General features: G+C 44.6%; 1 protein-coding gene across 2 annotated transcripts in view; it reads left to right on the top strand.

Moving 5' to 3' along the window:
• Positions 1 to 22084, top strand: part of ORC3 (origin recognition complex subunit 3) — a 111613-nt gene that overhangs the window by 20020 nt on the left and 69509 nt on the right. For both annotated transcript variants that reach the window (XM_088471907.1, XM_088471916.1), the window contains exons 6-8: positions 13376 to 13480; positions 15458 to 15606; positions 17028 to 17158. In XM_088471907.1, coding sequence (XP_088328033.1) covers positions 13376 to 13480; positions 15458 to 15606; positions 17028 to 17158 — 385 coding nt within the window. The remainder of the gene's footprint in view (positions 1 to 13375; positions 13481 to 15457; positions 15607 to 17027; positions 17159 to 22084) is intronic.

Below are 22084 nucleotides of genomic sequence, written 5' to 3'. Positions count from 1 at the left end.
ACAGTTCCAGCATGCATTATTAGATTACTTTGGCAGTACTAGGACCTGTGCTTTACTGCTGGAGATACTCTATGTACTGCATGAATGCCCTTAGCTGGACTAATACTTTAAAATTGTGCTAATGTCCTCAGGGTTTGGTTTGTTATAAATGTGACTGTTTAAATATTTAAAGATTTCCAGTGATAAACTTTAAGCTGGGCACCCACTATACAATTTTCTGTCAGATATCTGTCCAATCTGGCTGGTTGGAATGAAAACCTGGTAATGTATGGGAGCAAATGACAGTCGATCATATGGTTTTAAACACTGAGAATAGGACAAAAAAATTGTTCAAATTGGTTAAATTTGTGTGTTTTAACCACTTTTGTCTGAACAACCATTTTTGGCTATTTTCCAGTATTTGTGAGCAAATGGACAATTGTCATTTTCTCCGATACAATACCAGGTTTTCATTCCAACCAGCCAGATTGGACAGATATCTGACAGAAAATTGTATAGTGGATGCCCAGCTTAAAGCTTTTTCTTGTATATTGAGTCTTTACATCTTACATGCTAGTACGATTTGCTTATGTAGCGTCTGGTCTAGATGATCAGATCCAGGATACTGAAGACTGGGCATAGAATAATTATATGTGGTCTTCACAAACAACAAACACTGCATGTGTAAAGACTTCCCCTGGTTTTTTAATATGAACATACAATGTTTAAATTCACTAGTATGATTGAGAACAGGAAATTCCAGTCAGATATACGTCAAACATTACATAGGCCCATGTACACTTTCTGTATAGAGCAAAAACTTTGATTAAAGAAAAAAAATAAAATATCACAATTGCTACATTATAGTGTTTTCTAATAAACTTATCATTAATAAATACCTTGTATCTAATTAGTGTGTAAAGTGCTGCAAAGCTGATGTACATTTATAAAATGCATGGATATTCATAGTGTCTTTATGTTGCAGTTACAGCTTGTTAATAAAAGCATTGTTTCCATTCTTGTTTTATTGTTATAAATTAGTGCTGTATATATGACTGCAACTAGCTGAATTAAATAACCCTTCTATTTGACCTATTTTATACACTCACTAGACTTTAACTCATTTTGTGGCATAGCTTGGATGCTCCGCACAGCTTAACTGCTGTCTACCTGCAAAAGCCTTGCCACCCTGCCTTTCGTGGCGAACCTGTCACCAGAACTGTCACTTCACCAAACAGACCCCCGAGACCTAGGTGCTCGGCCTCTCCTTTGATCCCACCATAGTGGTGCCAGAAATCATGGCCTTCGCGGCAACACGTTTGGCTCCTGTCACCTAGAGAACAGTGACAACTTTGCCTCCCCTGCTTTAAATCGGCTCCAGCCCTCGGCTCATACGGAGATACTACAGGCCAGAGTTCCGCTGGGCCCTCATCTTATCATACTTACTTCTCACCTTCAACACCCTACTACCTTAGTCACGCAAGTTATAGATACTGTTATTGATCCCATTCTAGTGTGCAACCATACTCCCATATGGCTATCTAATCTGACTCTTAGTACCTCCGGCTCATGGAAATATAGAATTTGACGGCAGATAAGAGCCACTTGGCCCATCTAGTCTGTCTCTTTTTAACTTACTTTCTACTTCAGGGTCCATAGGGGTCCACAGGGTGACCTTGGGGTATAGCTGGATCCTGGATCCTCGGGCACCACGGAGTTAAAGCTTTTAGCTGCTCCCAGGATGCACTTGGGTCCAACCTCCCCTATACCCCGCCCCCGAGCCACAGGCACCTCAGTTTTAGATGGTGCCCGGCCGGAGTCGGGTCACCCTGCGGGGTGGGCTGCAGGAGCAGCCCCCTAAAGCTTTTAATTTTTTATTTAACTTAGTTAAATTTATTTATTTTTTACTATTAGTTTTTTCTCTAGAGCAGCAGCGCTGGGCTGTCTGTACAGACGCCCACGCTGCCGCTCCTTCTCCCTGCTGGCGCCGCGACGCCAGCACTGAACTGGGGATCGCGGCGGGGGAAGCCAGAGTCTGTACTAGCCGGACTCTGGCTTCCCCCGGGACTGCTGCCGGAAGACGCCGGGGAGATCAGGTAAGCCGCGCACCGCTGATTAGCGGCGGTGCGCGGGTTCCTTTTAAATGCAGTCCCATGCCCCCGGTCTAGGGGACAGACCGGGGGCGCTAGCGGTGGCGGCGGGCCCCCCCTCCAGCGGAGGCATACCCCGCCAGACCACTAGACCACCAGGGTTAATATCGTGGCAAGCGGGATGCCGGCAACCCGGGGGTTAATATGCTAGCCAGGGGAGGAAGCCTTCCCTGTCAGCGGCTCCTCCCCTCAGCTCAGCGCGCCTTTCAGCTCGGAGTCTGGCGTCGCTGAGCTGCAGCTACTCGGCCACTCCTCCTCTGAGGTCTCCAGCGGCCATTTTCCTACTGGCAGCGTGGATACTCTCAGGGAGCACGCGGACCGGTCCCCCTGTGTACCTCTCCCCCGACAAGGACAGTGTACACAGCGCTATAGCCCTCCCAGACACTGAATCTGGGAGGTTGATTGTAGTGGAAAGGTGCAGTGAGTATATCTTCCTGCATGGTATGTGACTTTTGCTAGTGCTGCCTGTCTGTGTCTTTTTTCTACTTACTGTCAGCCTGTACCTATCCCTTTCCTTCTCCTACAAGCCCTACAGGTGTGCGGGGGAAGGGTGTTTCTACTGACCTCACCTATATAGATCACGTATTTGTGAGGTCCGTCACATACAGTTGTGTGCTACACGGTGCCATATTGTGGGCTGTTGTTCAGCACACTGGTGAGTGCGCACGTTTTCTTCCTAAGTCATGTCTGAGGAGGAGATTGAGCACTCCGGGGCTCCGGTATTGTTCTCCTGCAGGCGCTGTTCTGCAGGAGTGGATAGGGAGGATTTGTCACAGGATGGCCTGTGCGGACGGTGCCAGGCGGTCCCTGGTACGTCTAAACCTCCCATTTCGCAGGAGCCACCATGGGCGATGTTTTCCCAGGTGCTGGTGTCCATCGCGGACCGTCTGTCGGTCCCGACTGCCGCCCCTACTAGGGCGTTGCCCCAGCCTGCCATCCCCCATTCCCCGGGTGTCCCACAATTATTGCAGACTCCCCCGGGGTCTCAGCCTGTTGGTCCCTATGCGGGGTTGCCAATGTATATTCAGTCCACCCCTGTGGCACAGCCGGCTGTGGTGCCGTTTCAGGCTCCTGTGACAGCTCCTCCACCCTGGGTGGATGCGCTTTCCCACACTGTCCAAGATTTGGCGGCAGCATCTTCGGCTTTTCAGTCGATGTTGCGCAGTGACGTGCCCTCCAGGGCGTCTAAACGCTCAGTCATGGCACAGGCTGCGCATCTTTCGGATTCTGAGGGGTTCTCGGATGATGGTGAGGTACAGGATGACTCAGCCTCAGATGCCTCAGTCCAGGAGGTAGACACTAAGTCTTCCATCAATGTGCGGGCTCTGGTTAAGGCGGTGCGGGCTATTCTTCTGATTGAGGATGAGGCACCCGCTCCCAAGTCAAGGTATCCTAGTTTTAAAAAGGCTAAGGTTACTTCTACAGCGTTCCCCTTGTCTGATCAGTTGACTGATCACATGGCGGTGGCCTGGCAGACGCCCAGTAAGCGTTTCCTGCCACAGAAACGCTTGGCGTCCAATTATCCATTCCCGGAAGCGCATTGTAAGAAATGGGAAACTCCGCCTGCAGTCGATTCCCATGTAACACGCCTCATCAGGAGTGCTACTTTGCCATTGCCATCTATATCCTCGCTGAAGGATCCTACGGACAGGAAGGTGGAGACTTGTCTAAAGTCTATTTATTCTCTCTCAGGGGCTGTAGCCCGGCCGTCCATGGCCATCTCCTGGGTGGCCAAGGCCATTGAGGGGTGGGCCAACGCCTTGGAGGACACGTTTACGGATGAATCTCCGGACGTCCAGAGGGCGTTGTTAGGACAGATGAGAGATGCCGCCTCCTACATTGGAGAAGCATCTTTGGATGCTAGCCTGTTGACCTCTAGGGTTTCGTCGGCAGCAGTGTCTGCTCGTAGATCCTTGTGGTTGCGGTCTTGGAGAGCAGACGCGGATTCAAAGAAAGGCTTGGAGGCCTTACCTTTTAATGGGGAATTACTATTTGGTCCGGACCTGGACAAAATAGTAGATACCCTGGCAAAATCCAAGTCAGCCTTCCTCCCTTCAGCTACTACACCTGCTAAGGTCCGGAGCTCGGCGTTTCGTTCCTTTCGGGTTCAGGGCAAGGCAAAGGGTCAGTCCTTCCCGAGGCAGTCCGCACCCAAGACCGCCTCAAAGCCAAAGAAGCAAGCCTGGAGTGCTAGGCGCCCTTCTTCCAAGCCAGAAGATAAGCCTTCTGCGTGATGGGACGGGCCTCCCTCTGGGGGACCCCAGAGTGGGAGGCCGACTTCTTCAATTCGCCCAGTGCTGGCACAATACCACCACGGATGCCTGGGTGCGAGAAGTGGTCTCCCAGGGGTACGCCCTGTCTTTTCGGCACAGGCCGCCTTGCCAGTTTTTTTGCACAAGTCCTTCTCAGGACAAAACCAAGGCCTTGCAGGTTCAGGAAGCCATAGAGGCCTTGCTGACGGCGGGGGTCATTATACCCGTACCACAGTCTCAACGTGGGATGGGGTATTACTCTACGCTGTTTCAGGTGCAGAAACCCAATGGCTCTCATCGCCCCATCCTCAATTTGAAGTCCCTGAACAGGTTTCTCAGGGTTCCCAAATTCAGGATGGAAACTTTGCGTTCCATCATACTGGCGATGGAACCGGGGGATTATATGGTCTCCCTGGATATCCAGGACGCCTACCTCCATGTGCCTATAGCAACATCGCACCAACGGTTTCTGCGCTTTGCTATTCTCCACAACCACTACCAATTCAGGGCTCTACCCTTTGGTCTCTCCACGGCACCAAGGGTATGGCGGTCATGGCGGCTCACCTTCGGAGCCAGGGGATACGGTTGCTACCGTATCTAGACGACCTCCTCTTGCTGGCAAGCTCCCCGGAGGTACTGATCCAGCATCTCCACCTGACGGTCGCTTGTCTACAGGCGCACGGCTGGTTGATCAACTGGAAGAAATCCTCCCTCATCCCATCACAACGGATGGTTCATTTGGGGGCCCTGCTGGACTCTCGTCAGCAACGGATTTTTCTGACTCCAGAGAAGGTCTCCTCCTTACAGCTGCGGATTCACAGTTGTCTGAGCAGTGGCAGAGTGTCGGTGCACTCAGCGATGAGAGTTTTGGGGTCCATGGTGTCGGCATTCGACATGGTGGAGTTTGCCCAGTTCCATTCCAGGCCCCTGCAGGGGCTGATTCTTTCAGAATGGAACGGATTGCCGCACAGGATCCGCTCTCAGATGCTGGTGTTGTCCTCGGAGGTGCGTCTGTCCCTAGCCTGGTGGCTGCAGACAGCGCATCTCCTGGAGGGGCGCCCCTTTTGGATCCCGGGATGGGTTCTGCTCACGACAGATGCCAGTCTCCGGGGTTGGGGGGCGGTGACAGGCTCCTTGTCACTTCAGGGTCGTTGGTCGGGGGAGGAAGCGATTCTTCCCATCAACATCCTGGAACTGCGGGCAGTATACAGAGCCCTGCAGTCGTCCGGCACCGCTCTTCACGGAAGGGCCGTTCAGGTGCAGTCAGACAACGCCACCACGGTGGCGTACATCAATCACCAGGGAGGGACTCGCAGTCGAGCTGCGATGTCGGAGGTGTCCCGCGTCCTGGCTTGGGCGGAGCGCTATCTTCCAGCTCTCTCGGCAGTTTTCATCCCAGGAGTCCTCAATTGGGAGGCAGACTTCCTCAGCCGTTACGATGTGCATCCCGGGGAATGGTCGCTTCATCCAGAGGTATTCCAACTACTCGTGGACAAGTGGGGGCTGCCAGAACTGGACCTGATGGCATCCCGTTACAATCACAAGCTGCCTGTGTACGGGTCAAGGACAAGGGACGCAGGCGCAAGTCTGATAGACGCGCTGTCGGTGAAATGGCTGTTTCAACTGGCTTACTTGTTCCCTCCGATATCTCTGCTGCCTCGGGTCCTGCGCAAGTTCAAACAGGACGGAGGCACACTGATCCTGGTGGCCCCAGCGTGGCCCAGAAGGCCGTGGTACTCCGATCTGCGGAGCCTGTCCATCGACGCTCCGTACCTCCTACCTCAACGGCGGGACCTGTTGTCTCAGGGGCCCTGTCTTCACCCGGATCTGGGTCGACTATCTTTGACGGCGTGGCTCTTGAGACAGCCGTCCTGAGGTCTCGGGGCTTTTCTAGCTCCGTTATTACCACCAGGCTGAGGGCGCGCAAGCCTGCTTCCGCGAGGATCTATCACAGAGTGTGGCACACTTACTTTCAGTGGTGCGAGGCCAGAAACTATGATCCCCAGGTGTTCCGAGTTTCGCGTATTCTGGCTTTCCTTCAGTCCGGTTTGGACTTAGGATTACGTCTTTCTTCACTGAAGGTACACGTGTCTGGTCTGTCGGTGTGGTTCCAGCGCAGGATCGCTGCTATGCCGGACGTACACACCTTTTTCCAGGGTGTTTTGAGAATCCAGCCTCCCTTTGTGCCACCTGTGGCCCCGTGGGATTTGACGGTGGTTCTTAGGGCCTTACAGGTTCCTCCTTTTGAGCCCTTGGAGTCAGTGGAGCTCAAGTGGCTAACTTTTAAAACTGTTTTCCTCTTGGCAATTGCTTCTGCCAGGAGGGTTTCAGATTTGGGGGCGCTTTCTTGTCGTCCCCCTTTTCTGATTTTTCATCAGGACAGAGCGGTGCTTCGCACTCGTCCTGATTTCCTGCCTAAGGTGGTTTCCAGGTTCCACATTAATCAGGAAATTGTTGTACCAGCCTTTCAGTCACCTGATCTTTCGGCTGGGGAGACTTCCTTAGACGTTGTAAGGGCACTCCAGGTTTATGTGGACCGGACTAGTTCTGTGAGGAAGTCGGATTCTTTGTTTATCCTCTTTGGTTTTCACAAGAGGGGTTGGCCTGCCAACAAACAGACTCTAGCCCGTTGGCTTCGTTCTGTTATTATTGAGGCTTATATGCAGGAGGGTTTACCTGTTCCAGCCTCGGTTAAGGCTCATTCCACTCGGTCCGTGGGCCCTTCTTGGGCTGCTAGCCGTGGCGCCTCTGCTGTTCAGCTCTGTAAGGCGGCCACCTGGTCTTCCATTCAGACCTTTTTGAGGTTCTATGCGTTTGACACCTTTGCCTCTCAGGATGCATCCTTTGGGCGCCGGGTTCTCCTATCAGCACAGGAGCGTCCCCGCCCTTAGTTGGACTGCTTTGGGACATCCCCAAGGTCACCCTGTGGACCCCTATGGACCCTGAAGTAGAAAACAAGAGATATGGTAAGAACTTACCTTTGTTATCTCTGTTTCTACGAAGTCCATAGGGTCCACAGGGCACCCGCCCTGACGCACCTGGCTTCATATGGGCTCTGTGACTGGTCACCGGTTTTCCGTCTCCCATTTCTGTGAGTATGGTTCTTGTGTGTTCCAGTCTTCCTTCTCTCTGTTTCGTCTCCTCCTCCGGCCTGGGCTGCTTACCAACTGAGGTGCCTGTGGCTCGGGGGCGGGGTATAGGGGAGGTTGGACCCAAGTGCATCCTGGGAGCAGCTAAAAGCTTTAACTCCGTGGTGCCCGAGGATCCAGGATCCAGCTATACCCCAAGGTCACCCTGTGGACCCTATGGACTTCGTAGAAACAGAGATAACAAAGGTAAGTTCTTACCATATCTCTTGTTTTTAACCTTAAGGTAACCTCAAACCCTATTTGAGCCTTGGTTTTTTGTAAGGATATTCTTTTGTCTAGCCCAAGCATGTTTAAATTGCTCTACTGTCTTAAACTGGGAACAGAATAGACAATGTGTACCCAACGCGACCTTTTGAGTGACGGGACCTGGCGTGGGTGCCGGCATCGACAAGTGCATACACACTTGCCGATGCTGGTAGCAACAGAGCGACAGCAGGGGGTAGCAGGGACCATGCTGCATTAGGCAGCATGGCATCGCTAGAGGCATCCTCAGTTCTTGTACAAAAGATCTGAGAATGCGATGGGCATCGTTCATACATACTGTATGATTTGAGCGATTTGTCGTTCTGATGCGTCTGAATCGGCCAAATCATTCAAGATATCATCTAGTGTGTAGGGGCCTTTAGCTTCTACCAACTCTGATGGAAGGCTATTCCACTTATCTACGACCCTGTCTGTAACGTATTTTTTTCTCAAACTTCTTCTGAACCATCTTCCCTCCAGTTTCACTGCATGTCCTCTTTATGGTCGCTAGAACTAAACAGAGTATTCTAGATGAGGCCGGACCAATGACCTATACAGTGGTATTATTACTTTTTTTTTTTTCTGCTACTGATTCCTCTCCCTATGCAGCTAATCATCTGACTTGACTTTCTGATTGCTTTGTTACATTTCTTACTTACCTTTAAGTCACCTGAAACAGTGACTCCTAGATCCCTTTCCTCCTCAGTAGTGTCCATTATAGTACCATTAGTAGTGCTGTTAATACTATGGAACAATTGAGGTTCCTGATGACCTTAGCCGACTTAACTTCAAAAAAGTTATCGGCGGCCTGGGATGCCTTTGCATTTTCTAATATGTCTCACGCAATAACCCTTTACTGTACTGGCTAGCAGCTAAATTGTCTCCAAAGTACTATGCTTTCCTATACTTCCAAATTGAAAAAAAAAAGATTTTGCTGCTTCCCTTTAAGAGTTTTAGCAAGTTTTAACAGCCTCTTATCAGTCTATGAAATCTACCCCATCCCTTTCCATCCCTTCTTCTATTCAAGCATATAAGGCAGCCAAAAATCACTACAACAATATCAATACTCAGTTGGGAGACAAATATATTTCTAGGGGCAGGTATGTTTCATAAACATGGTAGTAAATCGGTCCGTTTACTTACGAATTTGCTCCGTGATAGTAGATCCTCAGTGGATGTTAAGCCAAAAATCACTACAACAATATCAATACTCAGTTGGGAGACAAATATATTTCTAGGGGCAGGTATGTTTCATAAACATGGTAGTAAATCGGTCCGTTTACTTACGAATTTGCTCCGTGATAGTAGATCCTTAGTGGATGTTAAGACTCTTATAGCTCTCACAGGAACATTGAATTTCAGAGTTGAAGAAATTGTTGATATTTTTAAATGTTTTTTTGCATGTACTTTATACCCAAGACCATCCTGATATGGCCTATAGGGAAGCGTTCTGGAAGGATTTGATTCTACCACAATTGTCTGCATAACAAATTTCTTTGTTGGAACCTATTAGTGTGGAGGAGGTTGACGCAGTGATAAAAAAGGCAAAGCCCCTTAAAGTACCAGGCCCTGATGACCATTCTAAAACCCAAAATGCTGCTCCCCTCAACCTTTTTGTTAATGCTTTCTTTGCTGATGATGTTATACTATTCCACTTTAACAGAGTTACAATAAAGGTACTCCCTAACCTGGCCGTGACCCTGACTTGCCTTTCTCATACCGTCTAAAATCTTTGCTTAATACGGATTGCTATAAGGGGCTTTGCCTTTTTTATCACTGCGTCAACCTCCTCCACAGTAATAGGTTCCAATAAAGAAATTTGTTATGCAGACAATTGTGGTAGAATCAAATCCTTCCAGAACGCTTCCCTATAGGCCATATCAGGATGGTCTTGGGTATAAATTACATGCAAAAAAACATTTAAAAATATCAATAATTTCTTCAACTCTGAAATTCAATGTTTATACAAAAATATTAGCAGAATGCCTCAAATTAATCCTTTCTAGTGTTGTCTAACCAGACCAGTTGTGGTTTATATGAGAGGCACTTCATCACAAACATCCATAAAGTACTGGCAGCCATTTCCTATACTGTGGGGTGGAGGTGATCCCAGCTTTTAGTTGTCGCTTGATGCAGAGAAGTTTGGGTAGTTTGGGATCACCTTTGAGTCCCTCCAGCAGTTTGTATAATTTTAATACATTGTAGAGGGAAACCAAACCGTTTATTCGGCTCCCTGCTTCTTAGATCCTAGTCAAAGGATCCTCTCCCTGTCTCATCCAACGAGAAACCCACAAGAATTTTCCCTTTTACTGTTTGCGTTACATACAGTAGTTATTTTCTTATTTTGTCAAACCTTATTCTCTGGTATACAGATTGGCTTTCCAGGATTAAGTTGTCTATGTATGTACTAAGCCTTGGAGAGAGAGAAACTATCAACCAAACAGTTCCTAACTTTCATTTTTCAAACACAGCCTATAAAAAGACAGGCGCTAATTGGTCAGTACTTTATTTTTCTCCAAAGCTTAGTACATAAACCCTTAGGTCTCCTTATTTGTCGATGATACAACGTTATTGATTTCTAACCCAGCCACCTCACTCCTTGCTATGATGAATTTCATTGCACTCTTTGGTTAATTTGCATGATCCTCCCTTTGACTGTAGACCATTTCTTATATTGCCTATATTATCACAGTTTAATATTATTGTCAATTTTTGAAATACCTTGGGATTCATATCCCAGTTCATTTACTCAACTTATATAAATAAAAGTTTGCACCATATTATTCATAAAGTTTTGTCATAACTGGTTACATCTTCCGCTCTTTCTTCACGGTAGAATAGCTCTACTTAAAAGTGTGTTACTCCTCAGACTTCCCGATTTTGTACATATGCTATGCCTAGCCTAACCCCCCTTTCCCCTGCAGGCCTAATCCTAACCATCCATTTAGTGCCTAACCATAACCCTAATTTTCCCCTTAACCCTATTACTTACCATCGGGATCCTGGTGCCAGGATTCAGACTGCTGTCGGGTTTCCGGCGCTGGCATTCCGACCGCCGGGATGTCGGCTACAGCGCCTTTGGAGGAGGCGCTGTTTTCTCCCTATGCTATGGCTGCATTGTTCCTCTTGAGACAGGCACTTATACTTCCACACACAGAATCATTTATTCTTTATGCTGCCTGGATAGCTATTAACAGGAAATTCCTGGGGCAATCCTGATTTTCCTTTAATGTCTGGTTTCTAGAATGGATGTGAAGGGGTTTGAGGGCCATCTCTGTAATTTTTTTTATTTATTTTGACCATTAGGGTTTTATTCTATCTTTTCAACAACTGGGAGACCAGTTTAATATTCCCCTTTCCCTTAAAAAAACAAGAACAGTTCATATTAAATATATTTACCCACACTTGATAGCTAGGGACCCAAATAAATTATAGCATTCCTTATATTTAGCATGCTTCAAAGATTTGCCTGATTACCCTAGGATCTCTGCTTTGCTTCCTCAAAGTGATAAAGTATTAAAAACTCTGGTTCATCTAAGCTGCACTTAAAGTCCTTCCACAGAGCAAACGTCTCACAAGCACAATAGGTACATACACTAAAGTATCAAAAGTCAGGGGATAGATGCCTAGTATTGCCCGACTAAGGGCCGTATTCAATTGCCGGCAAAAAGTCCCGGACTTTTCGCATGGTGCAGTTTCCGCCGCTGGTTTTGCCTCTGGAAAAGTGCAGAACTCTCCCGAATGCTCCTCGAGCTAAGTCTGGACGACTTGAGGCCCATGACGAGTTGCATTATCCTTTTGGAAAATTCCATAGTTGTTGGGGGTACATAAAGTCCATGAAGGGCTGCAAATGGTCATCAAGCAATGCAACAAAGCGGTAACCGGTCAATTACGTGTTCAGTAGACCCAACCCATGCCAAGTGAACACACTCCCACACCATTATGTAACCACCACTAGACTGAACGGTGCCTTGTTGACAACATGGCCTCATGGGGTCTGCACAATACCCGAACTTTACCATCAGCCGAATTTAACTGGAATCGTAACTAATCGGCCACACCACATGTTGCCAGTCATCCAGGGTCTTATTAGTTATGTTACAAGCCCAGGTGAGGCACTGTGTCGTAGTATTACCCGAGACACTGTGGTGGATCTTCTTCTCCCATATCCCATGCAAGCCTAAGAGCGCTGCTCTGACATGCAGGATATGTGTCTGGTACCTCCTGCATCGAATGTGGATGTGATTTGAGCCAGTGTCGCTTGTCTGTTACCACTGCCAATTCTGGCCAGATGCCACTGGTCAAGATCATTAAGCACCCGTGGTCGGCCACTGCGCTGTCCATGGAGGGTGGTAATGCTTTCCATGAGGTATTCCCTGTACACACATTACACCGTAGCTCGAGGAATGTTGAACGTCTGCACAACTTTAGAAATGGAATGTCCCATTCGTAGGACACCCACTGTCTTGCCCCATTCGAACTTCCACGTCGCCTTCCATGAGCAGCCTAGATGGTGTTTAAACTGACTCACGAGATGTAATGTTACAACTGATGCAGGTCTGGGCATTTCCAAGACATCACAGTATGGCAGCGCCACTTACAATTACCTTTACATACTGCTATACCATGACTTTTGGCATTTCAGTCTATGTTCCCAGGGGGAAATAGTCACTGCTCAAAGTGCCACACCGCATCAGCAGATCTTATTCACAACCTGTGGTCGTGCTCAAAGGTTCTGCGTTTCTGGTACAAAGTTATACAATTCATCAATGACACATTCCATCTTCAGCTCTTTATCTCCTATTTCTTGGTTGTCTGCCTATTTCAGTGTTTGGAACTTGGGGGTCAATCCTATTAGCCGCAATGACCTCACCAGTGCGAGTCATTGCGGCAATGGCCACATGATACGGCAGCCCGGATTTTCTGAATTTTGCTTGCAGCCCTGTAGGGCTCTGAGCAAAATTCAGTGAATTCGTGCTCAGAGCGGGCCGCAAAGGGTGCATGGTGCCAGTCCGTTGCCAGCATTTTAATGCCGTTTCAACGGCAACTCAAATCTTTCGCACATAATAGGATTGACCCCTTGGAGTACAGTGTTGCTCATTTTTTACCCATTCTCACTCTGATGCCGTTACTGTGACATAGAAAACAATTCTGAGTAAATGGATTAAGAAAAGTGTTCCTCTGATTAATGAAATTCGAGTGGAACTTTTAGGGGGCGATTCAATTGTTTTCTGGGTGGCGATAAGTAATGGGCGCCCAGTGTTGCAATTTAATTGGGCTGGGTGCCCATTAATTATCGCTGTCATTGCACTGGACTTAGCCATGTTGCTAAATCGTCTAAAATCCTGGTTAGGGCACTCAAACTGCTACTTTAAAAAAAAGAATTACATTTTCTGGTGTACTTACACATGTGATAAACCTCTCTAGTCTGTGGATCCATAAACTTTCCTCTGTACACATTTTTATCTTTAATTGTTGTTACTAGCTAAAATGCATTGTGCTTAGACTGATATTGTTATGCGTAATATTAACGTAAAGCACAACTGAATATATATGGCGCTAAATAAGTAAATAATATGATGCCATATTTCCTCTTTCCTAGGCGTCAATGTTACTGACCATGAACTAACTTTTAACAGCCTCACAGATGTCCTTAATGATCATGTAACTCCATTTGTAGTCTTATTGCAAGCCAAGGAATGCCCAGGTAGGAACATGTTTTATCCCTTCATTCGTACAATATAATGAAACATGAATGTCTATGTAGTTTCCTAGGAAGTGTCCAGGCTCCTCTATTTTATGAAAAGCCATGGCTAGGATCTGCACTGTCATAATGACATCAGTGCTGGATGATAGTACTAGCACCCACATATGGGTAAATGATCAGAGGTCACAAAGGTGCAGGGCTGCGCCCTTTACAAACTGCAGGGTGCTGTGTGAGCTGCAGTAACAGTAGGGGTAGTGATCCTGACCCTTCTCCAGTTGTTTGGGTTGAAATTTACATACAGCATTATCCATTAAATCCATGTTTTCTTTATTCCATAGGTTTTGTTAATAATTAAATACATGAACTGCATAGATGTAGCCCTACAGCTAAACTGTTTTAGACCATCAAAAGTAGCTGTCATATAGAGACTCCAACTGATTGCAGAACTACCTAACCTATACATTAGTTCCTATAATATGTGGAATATGCATTAGATTTACTAATAGATTCATAAGTGTCTTTACTGTTAAATAGTTACTATCATTGCAGATCTAAGTGAAAAATGTGATTTTATACTTTTAAATTGTTTTCTTTGAAGCCAATGTGATTCACAGAGCATTATGTCCCAGCATTTGTCATGGGTTTTACCAGTTCCTGAGCTTATGTAGATATTTCTATATTGTAGCTGGAGATTTCCTGAATGCACATCGAAAAGAGAAAATCTGCTTATTTGCCCTTCTGAGTGCACGTTTCCTAAGTCTGGCTCTACAGAACATTTGTTGTCTTTGGAAGGCAAATACTTAATTCCTGAAAAATGGAATTTAAAATGCAACCAGCTAGTTATTTTTTGTTCATGAAGAATAATGTTGAATTTTTAGTTTTTCATATAGTTCTGTTTTTAGAATATTTCCTACTGTGACTTTTTAAAGTTCATATCTCTTATTGCCATAATTGGAAGGTTTTACGGGTTTCTCCACAGAACTGTCAACATGAACGTACTTTGTTAAGCATTCTTTACCAGATAGCAACTTATGGTCAGAAGAAAAATGACCAATACCAGAAAGTAATCATTGATTTAAAGTTCCATATGACCTGTCAACAAGCAGTAGTGAAACGTATGACGGGTGATGTCTTTTAGGGTGCTTCCTGTTATTATGGTATTAATGGTAGAGTAGTACCGGCAGCATATACTATAGCAGTGTCATGGTTACGGAGCAGATAATGACTAACTGGCCTCATACCAAGGTAACATCATCCTTTTTATTTTGTTTTTAGATATTGCCATATATGGCAGAATCCAGACATTAGACAGCTGTTTTATTTGCTCAGATATGTCACACGTGTAACAAAGTTGAGTTGTACATGATTGAACAGTACTAATCTGTAATGCTGTGACTGGAGTATGCATTGACATCTTTTAGTACAGAGGTTCCCAAACGTGGTCTTCAAGGCACCCCAACAGTTCAGGTTTTAGAGAGATACTTAGGGGCAGATTCAGTTAGCCGCGGGATTTACCCCATGGCTAATTGCCACGCTGGACCTATTCATTTGGCGGGGACTCCTCGTGCGGGAGTCCTCGGGACCAAGTCCCCGCTGACGGACTTTTAGCTCGCATCTCATGTAGGTGCGAGGTAAAATCCGTGTCCAAACGACTATATTGACCTCGCGCGTGAGGAAAAAAAACACATTGATTCCGCAGTTACGAGTGCCGATTTTACGGCGCGGGAAAAAGGCTATTTAATTGAATAGCTTTTCCCTGCACCGTGGGAATTTAGGCCAGTAATTAGTCGCGGGGTAAATCCTGCCCCATGAATCTGCCCCAATGTTGGGCACACATGGTTAAATCAAATTGACATAGGCACTAATTAAGTCAGCTGTTGTCAAGCATAGATATCTCTAAAACCTGAACTGTTGGGGAGCCTTGAGGACCACGTTTGTGAGCCCTATAGTAGATACAACCTGTCCTCATCTTGCCAGGGATAAAACAGCTGCTTCAGAAGCTCCTCTCAAAGCTTATGGGATGCAGTGTGGACCTTGATGAAGAGGATGACTGTGCTAACATCTCTCAGAGGAAGATGAACTGCTCCATGGCCTCACTGACTGCCTGGTATCATAATGCCACAAAGGTAAATGAGACAATAACCACTTGTAAAATGGATTTTGAGATATATAGAACGTTCTTAGTTGAACTGAGCAGACAGGATGGTCCTAAAGTCCTAGTTGTCAAGGCATTGGAGTATTTTTTTTTTATTTTTTTTTTACTGTTTCTACTATGTGGCTAAATGAATCACAATAAAGTAGGCACTGATTGATTTTGGGGCACTTGCAAATGGCGGCGCTAAGTCAACCACCAATGAGTGGGAAGGGGAAAACAAGCAGACACACATGCACAGACAGAAAAGCTTGCTGTTTTTGCACTTTTGCAATTGATCTTCAGTGTGCTGATTAGACAAATGGGGTATATACAATAAGCTGTGGACTGCAGGCATCGACGAGTTCCGTGCGAGACTGCCTGATGTTTTAAAGTAGCAGTCATTTAGAAGGCAAAATCAACCTGGTTTTGCCTTTTAAATGACTGCTACTTTAAACCATCAGGCAGTCTCGCACGTAACTTGCCGATGCTTGAAGTCCACAGCCTATTACATATACCCCATGGTGCTTTTAATGGGGAGGATAAAACCCTAAAGGTGCGTATCCACTTATAGACATACAAACGAGAGAACGATTACGACTTTGAAATCGTGCTGTCATTTGTATGTCTAGTGATGTTCCTGGACGGAACGTTCACTCGTTCAGTCCAGGCACATCCATCATCCCCGTGCATGCTGAACCTGATGGGATCGTCAAGTTGACCAGCATGTACGGGCGATGATAGTTGGCAAAAACGAGCACCGGGCACGCGCATCACTGGTCGTTTTTGTTATTTACATGCCCGATTTGTGGCCGATTGCACGATAACGGCGCCGTTATCGTGCAGTCGCCTGTCAAAATCGTCTAGTGGATACTCGCCTTTACCTGCTGTCAAATGCAGATTTACAATTTTGATGTATGGCAAGCAAACATCTAGCATATGTAAATCTTTGTAACTCTGAGTGTACAGAGCATTAAATAAATGCATAATAATCTTCATGTCACGGTTGTAAACGTACATTGAAGGAGTGAGAGGGTCTGCGTCACCACCTGCTGGTAAGACATGGTAACTAATTTTGCTTTACATTATTTAGATTTTATATTTGCACAACTTTTCTTGACTTGTGCACTGAGCTTAGAAGTTGGTTGTTGCTGAAGAAGTCTGTACAGTACACTTCAGTAAAATATTGAAGCAAAATGACAAGTTGGCATGAAACCTGGTATGATTTACAAAAACAATGATCTTTAACAATTCCTCTTTCAGATATAGGAGTACCATCCTTAATATTATTAACAACTCTGTAATTATACATAATAAAGCCATCTTTTGTTTCTTATGGATACATTTGAAAATGTATATATATATTTGTCTATACAATAGTGAATCTACTTCTTGGTTTATGTTTTACGTTACAAGAAATCATGTTCTCCAAACAAAAAGAGATCGGCTTCTTCTGGACATTGGCAGGCACCTCCTGTAGTTGTGGCCTTTAAAGATCTGGAAAGTTTCACAGCTGCCGTCCTGCAGGAATTTATTGTCATATGCAGGTATGTTATGTGAAGGTAATTTGCCACCTGCTTTTCTTATAAAAAGGCTATCTTTGTTGCTCAAAGTTAAGATGACATTCCATTGCAGCTCTGTTTAATAAGGAAAGTGTGGGTGGCTGCTGACTAGACTGCCGGTGAGAGCTGAGATGTATTTTAGTAGCTTAATCTGAGGCAAACTGTTATGGCTCACAACTGCCTAGCCAATGCTTAAGGGCCAGATAACTAATCTGGTATGAGTATGACAACACCTGAGCTCAACAAAACGTGTTTTTTCCTGACCAGGGCTCATAGAAATCCCAAAATGGTACTGGCTTAATATTGTTGCATTTGTGGTCTCTGCGCCTGATTCAGAGGTGGACGCTATTTGCGTCACTGCCGCGTCTTCGTACGCAGCGGATCTGAGAAGATATGCATATGTCGGAGTCGCTGTATTTTATACAGAGACGCCCACCGCCAGCTTGTCAGAACCGCTGCTTGCGTACAAAAACGCACCATCTGACAAACATCAGTCGCATCATCGGACCTCTGAACAACCTTGTGGTTGCTTAGAATGTCCGTCGCAACTAAACTGCCGGGACCAGTACAGCTGCGTACAAGGACACAGATGCTGGCTGCGGCACGCCTGCGGTTTTGTAGCCAGATTTAAATTTTATAATTGTTATTCTTGTTTTGTGCATACCAAGTTTTAAATAAAAAGGAACAGTGGTAAAATTATATTATAATGAAATTATATTAGGATACAATGTGTTCCAAAAACCAGCCAAGGAATGTGTGTGTGTATGCATATATGTGTGCGTGCATGTATGTGTATGTGTGTGTATATGTATGTATGTGTATGTGTGTGTATATGTATGTATGTACGTATGTGTGTGTGTATATATATATATAATATAATATAATGCTTGCCATATCATCCCTTTAATTCAGGGCAGGGGAATTACACACATTCTTAGGCTGATTAAAACCAGGTGAAATGTAGACATAGATCAGCCACACAGACCCTGTGTAATTCACATGTGTCTTTAATTAAAGGGATGATATGGCAAGTCTATATATAATTTATTTATACATTTTTTTTTTTTTTGTTTGCTTTATTGTAAGTATTGTAGGAAGTTAACAAAGTTAAGCATGGTTCATTTATCATTCGTTGTTCATCCTTGGGGACTAAACATACTCCGTCTGTCTTTGCAGATATTTTACTTTGTGAAGATCTGCATGATGCCTGTAGACTTCATTACCTTGGTAGAAGTAGTTATACAGTATATTTTTATTCATCTTATTTCATGATCATGAATAGATTTGTTTATCACAGATAAATCTAAAATACTTTAAGATACAAGCATCATGAGTATCTCAAGGGATTACGCCTTTATTCAGATCTCTATTAATGAAGCTTTGATAATACCAATAATTACTCCTAGCTTATTCACAATTTTGTAATGATGCTGGGGTGCTCTAATGAATAGAGGATTATGTTGAAATAAATGACAATTACGATGGGTCAGATAACATGTTATGGTGTGCCTATAAGTCTTGCGTGCAAGGCCAGTGCATACTATTGGCATCTTCAGTTAATAAAGGAGAGAAAACTGTAATGCGAACACTCTTTATTTAGGGATCCAATTTAATTTCTCTATAGAAAACATTGTGTCAAAATGTAACTCATTAAAAAACGTTAGTATGGACCTTCAGTAACAAATCTCATGGGTAGTAGAGAAAATACTCAAACTATACTTTACCTCCCAAATACTATATTCTTCACTATTTAATTTATGGTTTTTGTAGATATTCTTAACTTTTATAGCACAAGTTATATCAAAACAGTTTGGAAAGTTGGAAGGGGAGCTCCTTAAATCTGTAAATATTATACAGCTGTGGTGGAGAAAAGATTTCCCAAAACTGTGTGTTGCCATGGAAATACTACAAGCCCCTGTGCATTCCTATGTGAACACTTTTTTTTTTTTTTTATACCAGTCTGCCATCAGTTACTCAATAATAATAATACATGAAATTAGGTGGTAGGTGAGCTAAATTGATTTAGCCTGCCATAGTATTATACTGTATGCTATTGGAAACACTATAGTTAACACCGTTTTAGATTTGTAGTTGTGACCTGGACATTTAAGTTATTTTATATCTGTTATGTTTCATGGGTATGCAATGCCTGAAGTTCCTCATGTTGCTTCCATTCAATCTAAATACAACTTGTTTTTAATATGCAATCAGGGCCGTGGAGTTGGTACGTCAACCTTTGACTCCAAATCCTCTATTTTACTACTGTCAGACTTCTTATTAAATGGCAAGTGCATATTTTACATGCATTCTATTTAGACTACACTTTGAACCTTCGGGTAATGATATATGCAGTACATTATTTCATTAAGGTTCAAATAGTAGTTTAGGTCATGAGATAACAGAATACATATAAACGATGACAGAAGGCTGGTATAATTTTATCTCAATGTAAAGTATGATAATTGGACGTGGTAACTGGTAACTATTGCAGTGTAGAGGGTACCGGCAGCAGTGTGTGGTAATTATAATGGCATAACAGAACAGAAATTGTCCTTTAAAATTTTGAGAGGAATAATTTAATTCCTCCAAAAAATAATCTAGAGTGGTAATTTCTGCTAACAAGTAATTGATTACTTACTTATTAGTTACTATAGAGTGTATATGATACAAGGTTAATTAAATAAATACCAGTCATGATTTCACTGTAGGCATTCTGAAGTAACTAATGAATAAAGCTGCTATTCCTTGCCTCTGCTCAGAGGCATTTTAAGAGATGAGGAGGCCAATTTGCATGTGTGAGATGGCTATGTATTCAGTAAGATGTTGCATGCACATAAGAGAGCAAAGTGCTATGTGGCATAATATTTCCGAATACATAGCCGGAAAGATGGCTTTTACTGTGTGGCACCATCTTTCCGTATACGTAACCAAAAAGTTGGCCGCTCCATTGTGAGCTAAAAACGGGAGGCAGCCGCACGGACATCGTTGAATCTCTGGGCCCATGTGTACCTTACACTGCCCCTACTGTACCAACATTAGCTTAGTACGCCTCGTCTGTAATGTAACACTGTCACATTATTAGTAGTGTTCCCACTAGGCTGTTTTAGCAGGGTGCCACGCACTGCCCGATTTTAAAGGGGCAAAATGCGCCCTGCCCTTTTAGCAGTGCCCCGCTAAAGCAGCCTGCCCAGTGCGGTTACCGAATGCCGCTGGGTGAATAGATGCCGTGTGCATGCGTAAGGCATCTATTTACAGTGAGGGAAGAGCTTGGGGAAACTCAGCATGCCCCCAAGTGTGACGAATTGGGGGGGTGTCAATGGACACACCCCTTCCCGGTTGACCACACCCCCTTTTCTGGAGCACACGCGCACAATGTCCCTATCCACACCTCTGTCCTGCGGGAACACTAATTAGTATCATATCCTTTTGTTTACTAACACTTACACTGTGCAGTCTGGACAAGGGACACTTCAGCTTCAACAAAGCAACTAGATTTTTTCCTGTTTTTAACAAAACTTGTTTTTGAGAACAGAACAAACACTACTGTGCTGGTCTTTTTAGTTTCTTGGTCAACAAGCATTATTGTCTTTCTCCTTCTGCGTTTAGCTTTTAGTTTCTGCAAGATAATGAGCAGACTTGTGTTCAGAGACGAGTAAGACTGACCAGGAGGAATGCCTGGGAAATGGGGAATGATGAGTCATAGATACCTGCACATGCCTTAAAGTTATCACTGGTATTTATATATTATTATAAGTTTTCGATTTGAGGCTGGTATCTGAGTTGTTACATGTCTACCAATTGCGACTCCACCCAAAATTGATTAGAACTCCACAGCCCTGTAAAAAATGGCAACAAACATACGAGAGGCTTAACGTATTATACTTATAGATGGAGATTGCTTAGAGGAATCCAATAACATATAGGAAAAAAACAGAATTAGATGAATAATGAGTGATAGGCTACATTAAAGTGGGCAAGCAGGGCCTCCAGGGCAATCCGTCTCTGGGGTAAATGTAATAGCCCGCAAGTTCCAGGAGAGTATGCCTGATATTTTAAAGTGGCAATAATTTTAATGGCAATAACAACTTAGGGCAGACTCGCCAGGATTTCGCCAATACCTGCAAGACGCAGACTGTTAAATTTACCCCTCTGGGTTAGCAAGTAAGCTTATGCTGAGGGGGGATTTAGCAAATGCACAATATTAGAACACATCTAATACTAAGTTTATCACACAGGGGAATATTTGCTGCCTATAGCCATTCAAATACTTTGCACCTAGTAATATAACTAAATGCTCATATTTCAGTATCTCACTAGTATATTTTCTAATTCTTGGCGTCCCTGGATCAAAAGCAGACTTTTGAGGTGATCCATAAAAATGATGTACGCATGCTACATGCAGATGAAGGTGTTACTAGATATGTTCATTCTATTTCTGTAATAGGCCCCCTAATGAGAATCAAGGATACATCACTAGATCGGCTTGCTCATGTGCATAATTACGGTTTTTATTTTTTAGTTACAATAATATTTTTTCCTATTTCACTTCATTTAAGATCTGTGTAAATGTACATAATAGCTAATGAATATAGTGGGCATCTGTTATCATGATTATCCTATGTTACCGTATGAAGCATACAATTACGGGTGTGGTAAGTATTACCACTGGACGCATGACCGGCGGTTCAAATCATCCCGGCTGCCCGGCAAGGGTGAAAATCCCGATCGTCCTAAGGTAAGTATCGCTAAACTAATTCCCTACCCTAACTCTCCCTTAGGCGTGCCTAACTCTAACCTCCCCCCAAGTGCCTAAACTTAACTCCCCCTTCCCCGCTGCTTAAACCGAAGTCTCCCGTGGGGGTGCCTAAACCTAACCTCCCCCCGGGCATGCCTAACCCCCCTTCCCCTAGC

The sequence above is a fragment of the Taudactylus pleione genome, unplaced genomic scaffold, assembly GCF_031769625.1.
Source record: "Taudactylus pleione unplaced genomic scaffold, aTauple2 ptg000015l, whole genome shotgun sequence".
NCBI lineage: Eukaryota > Metazoa > Chordata > Amphibia > Anura > Myobatrachidae > Taudactylus > Taudactylus pleione.
This window is presented reverse-complemented; position numbering and strand designations above follow the sequence as displayed.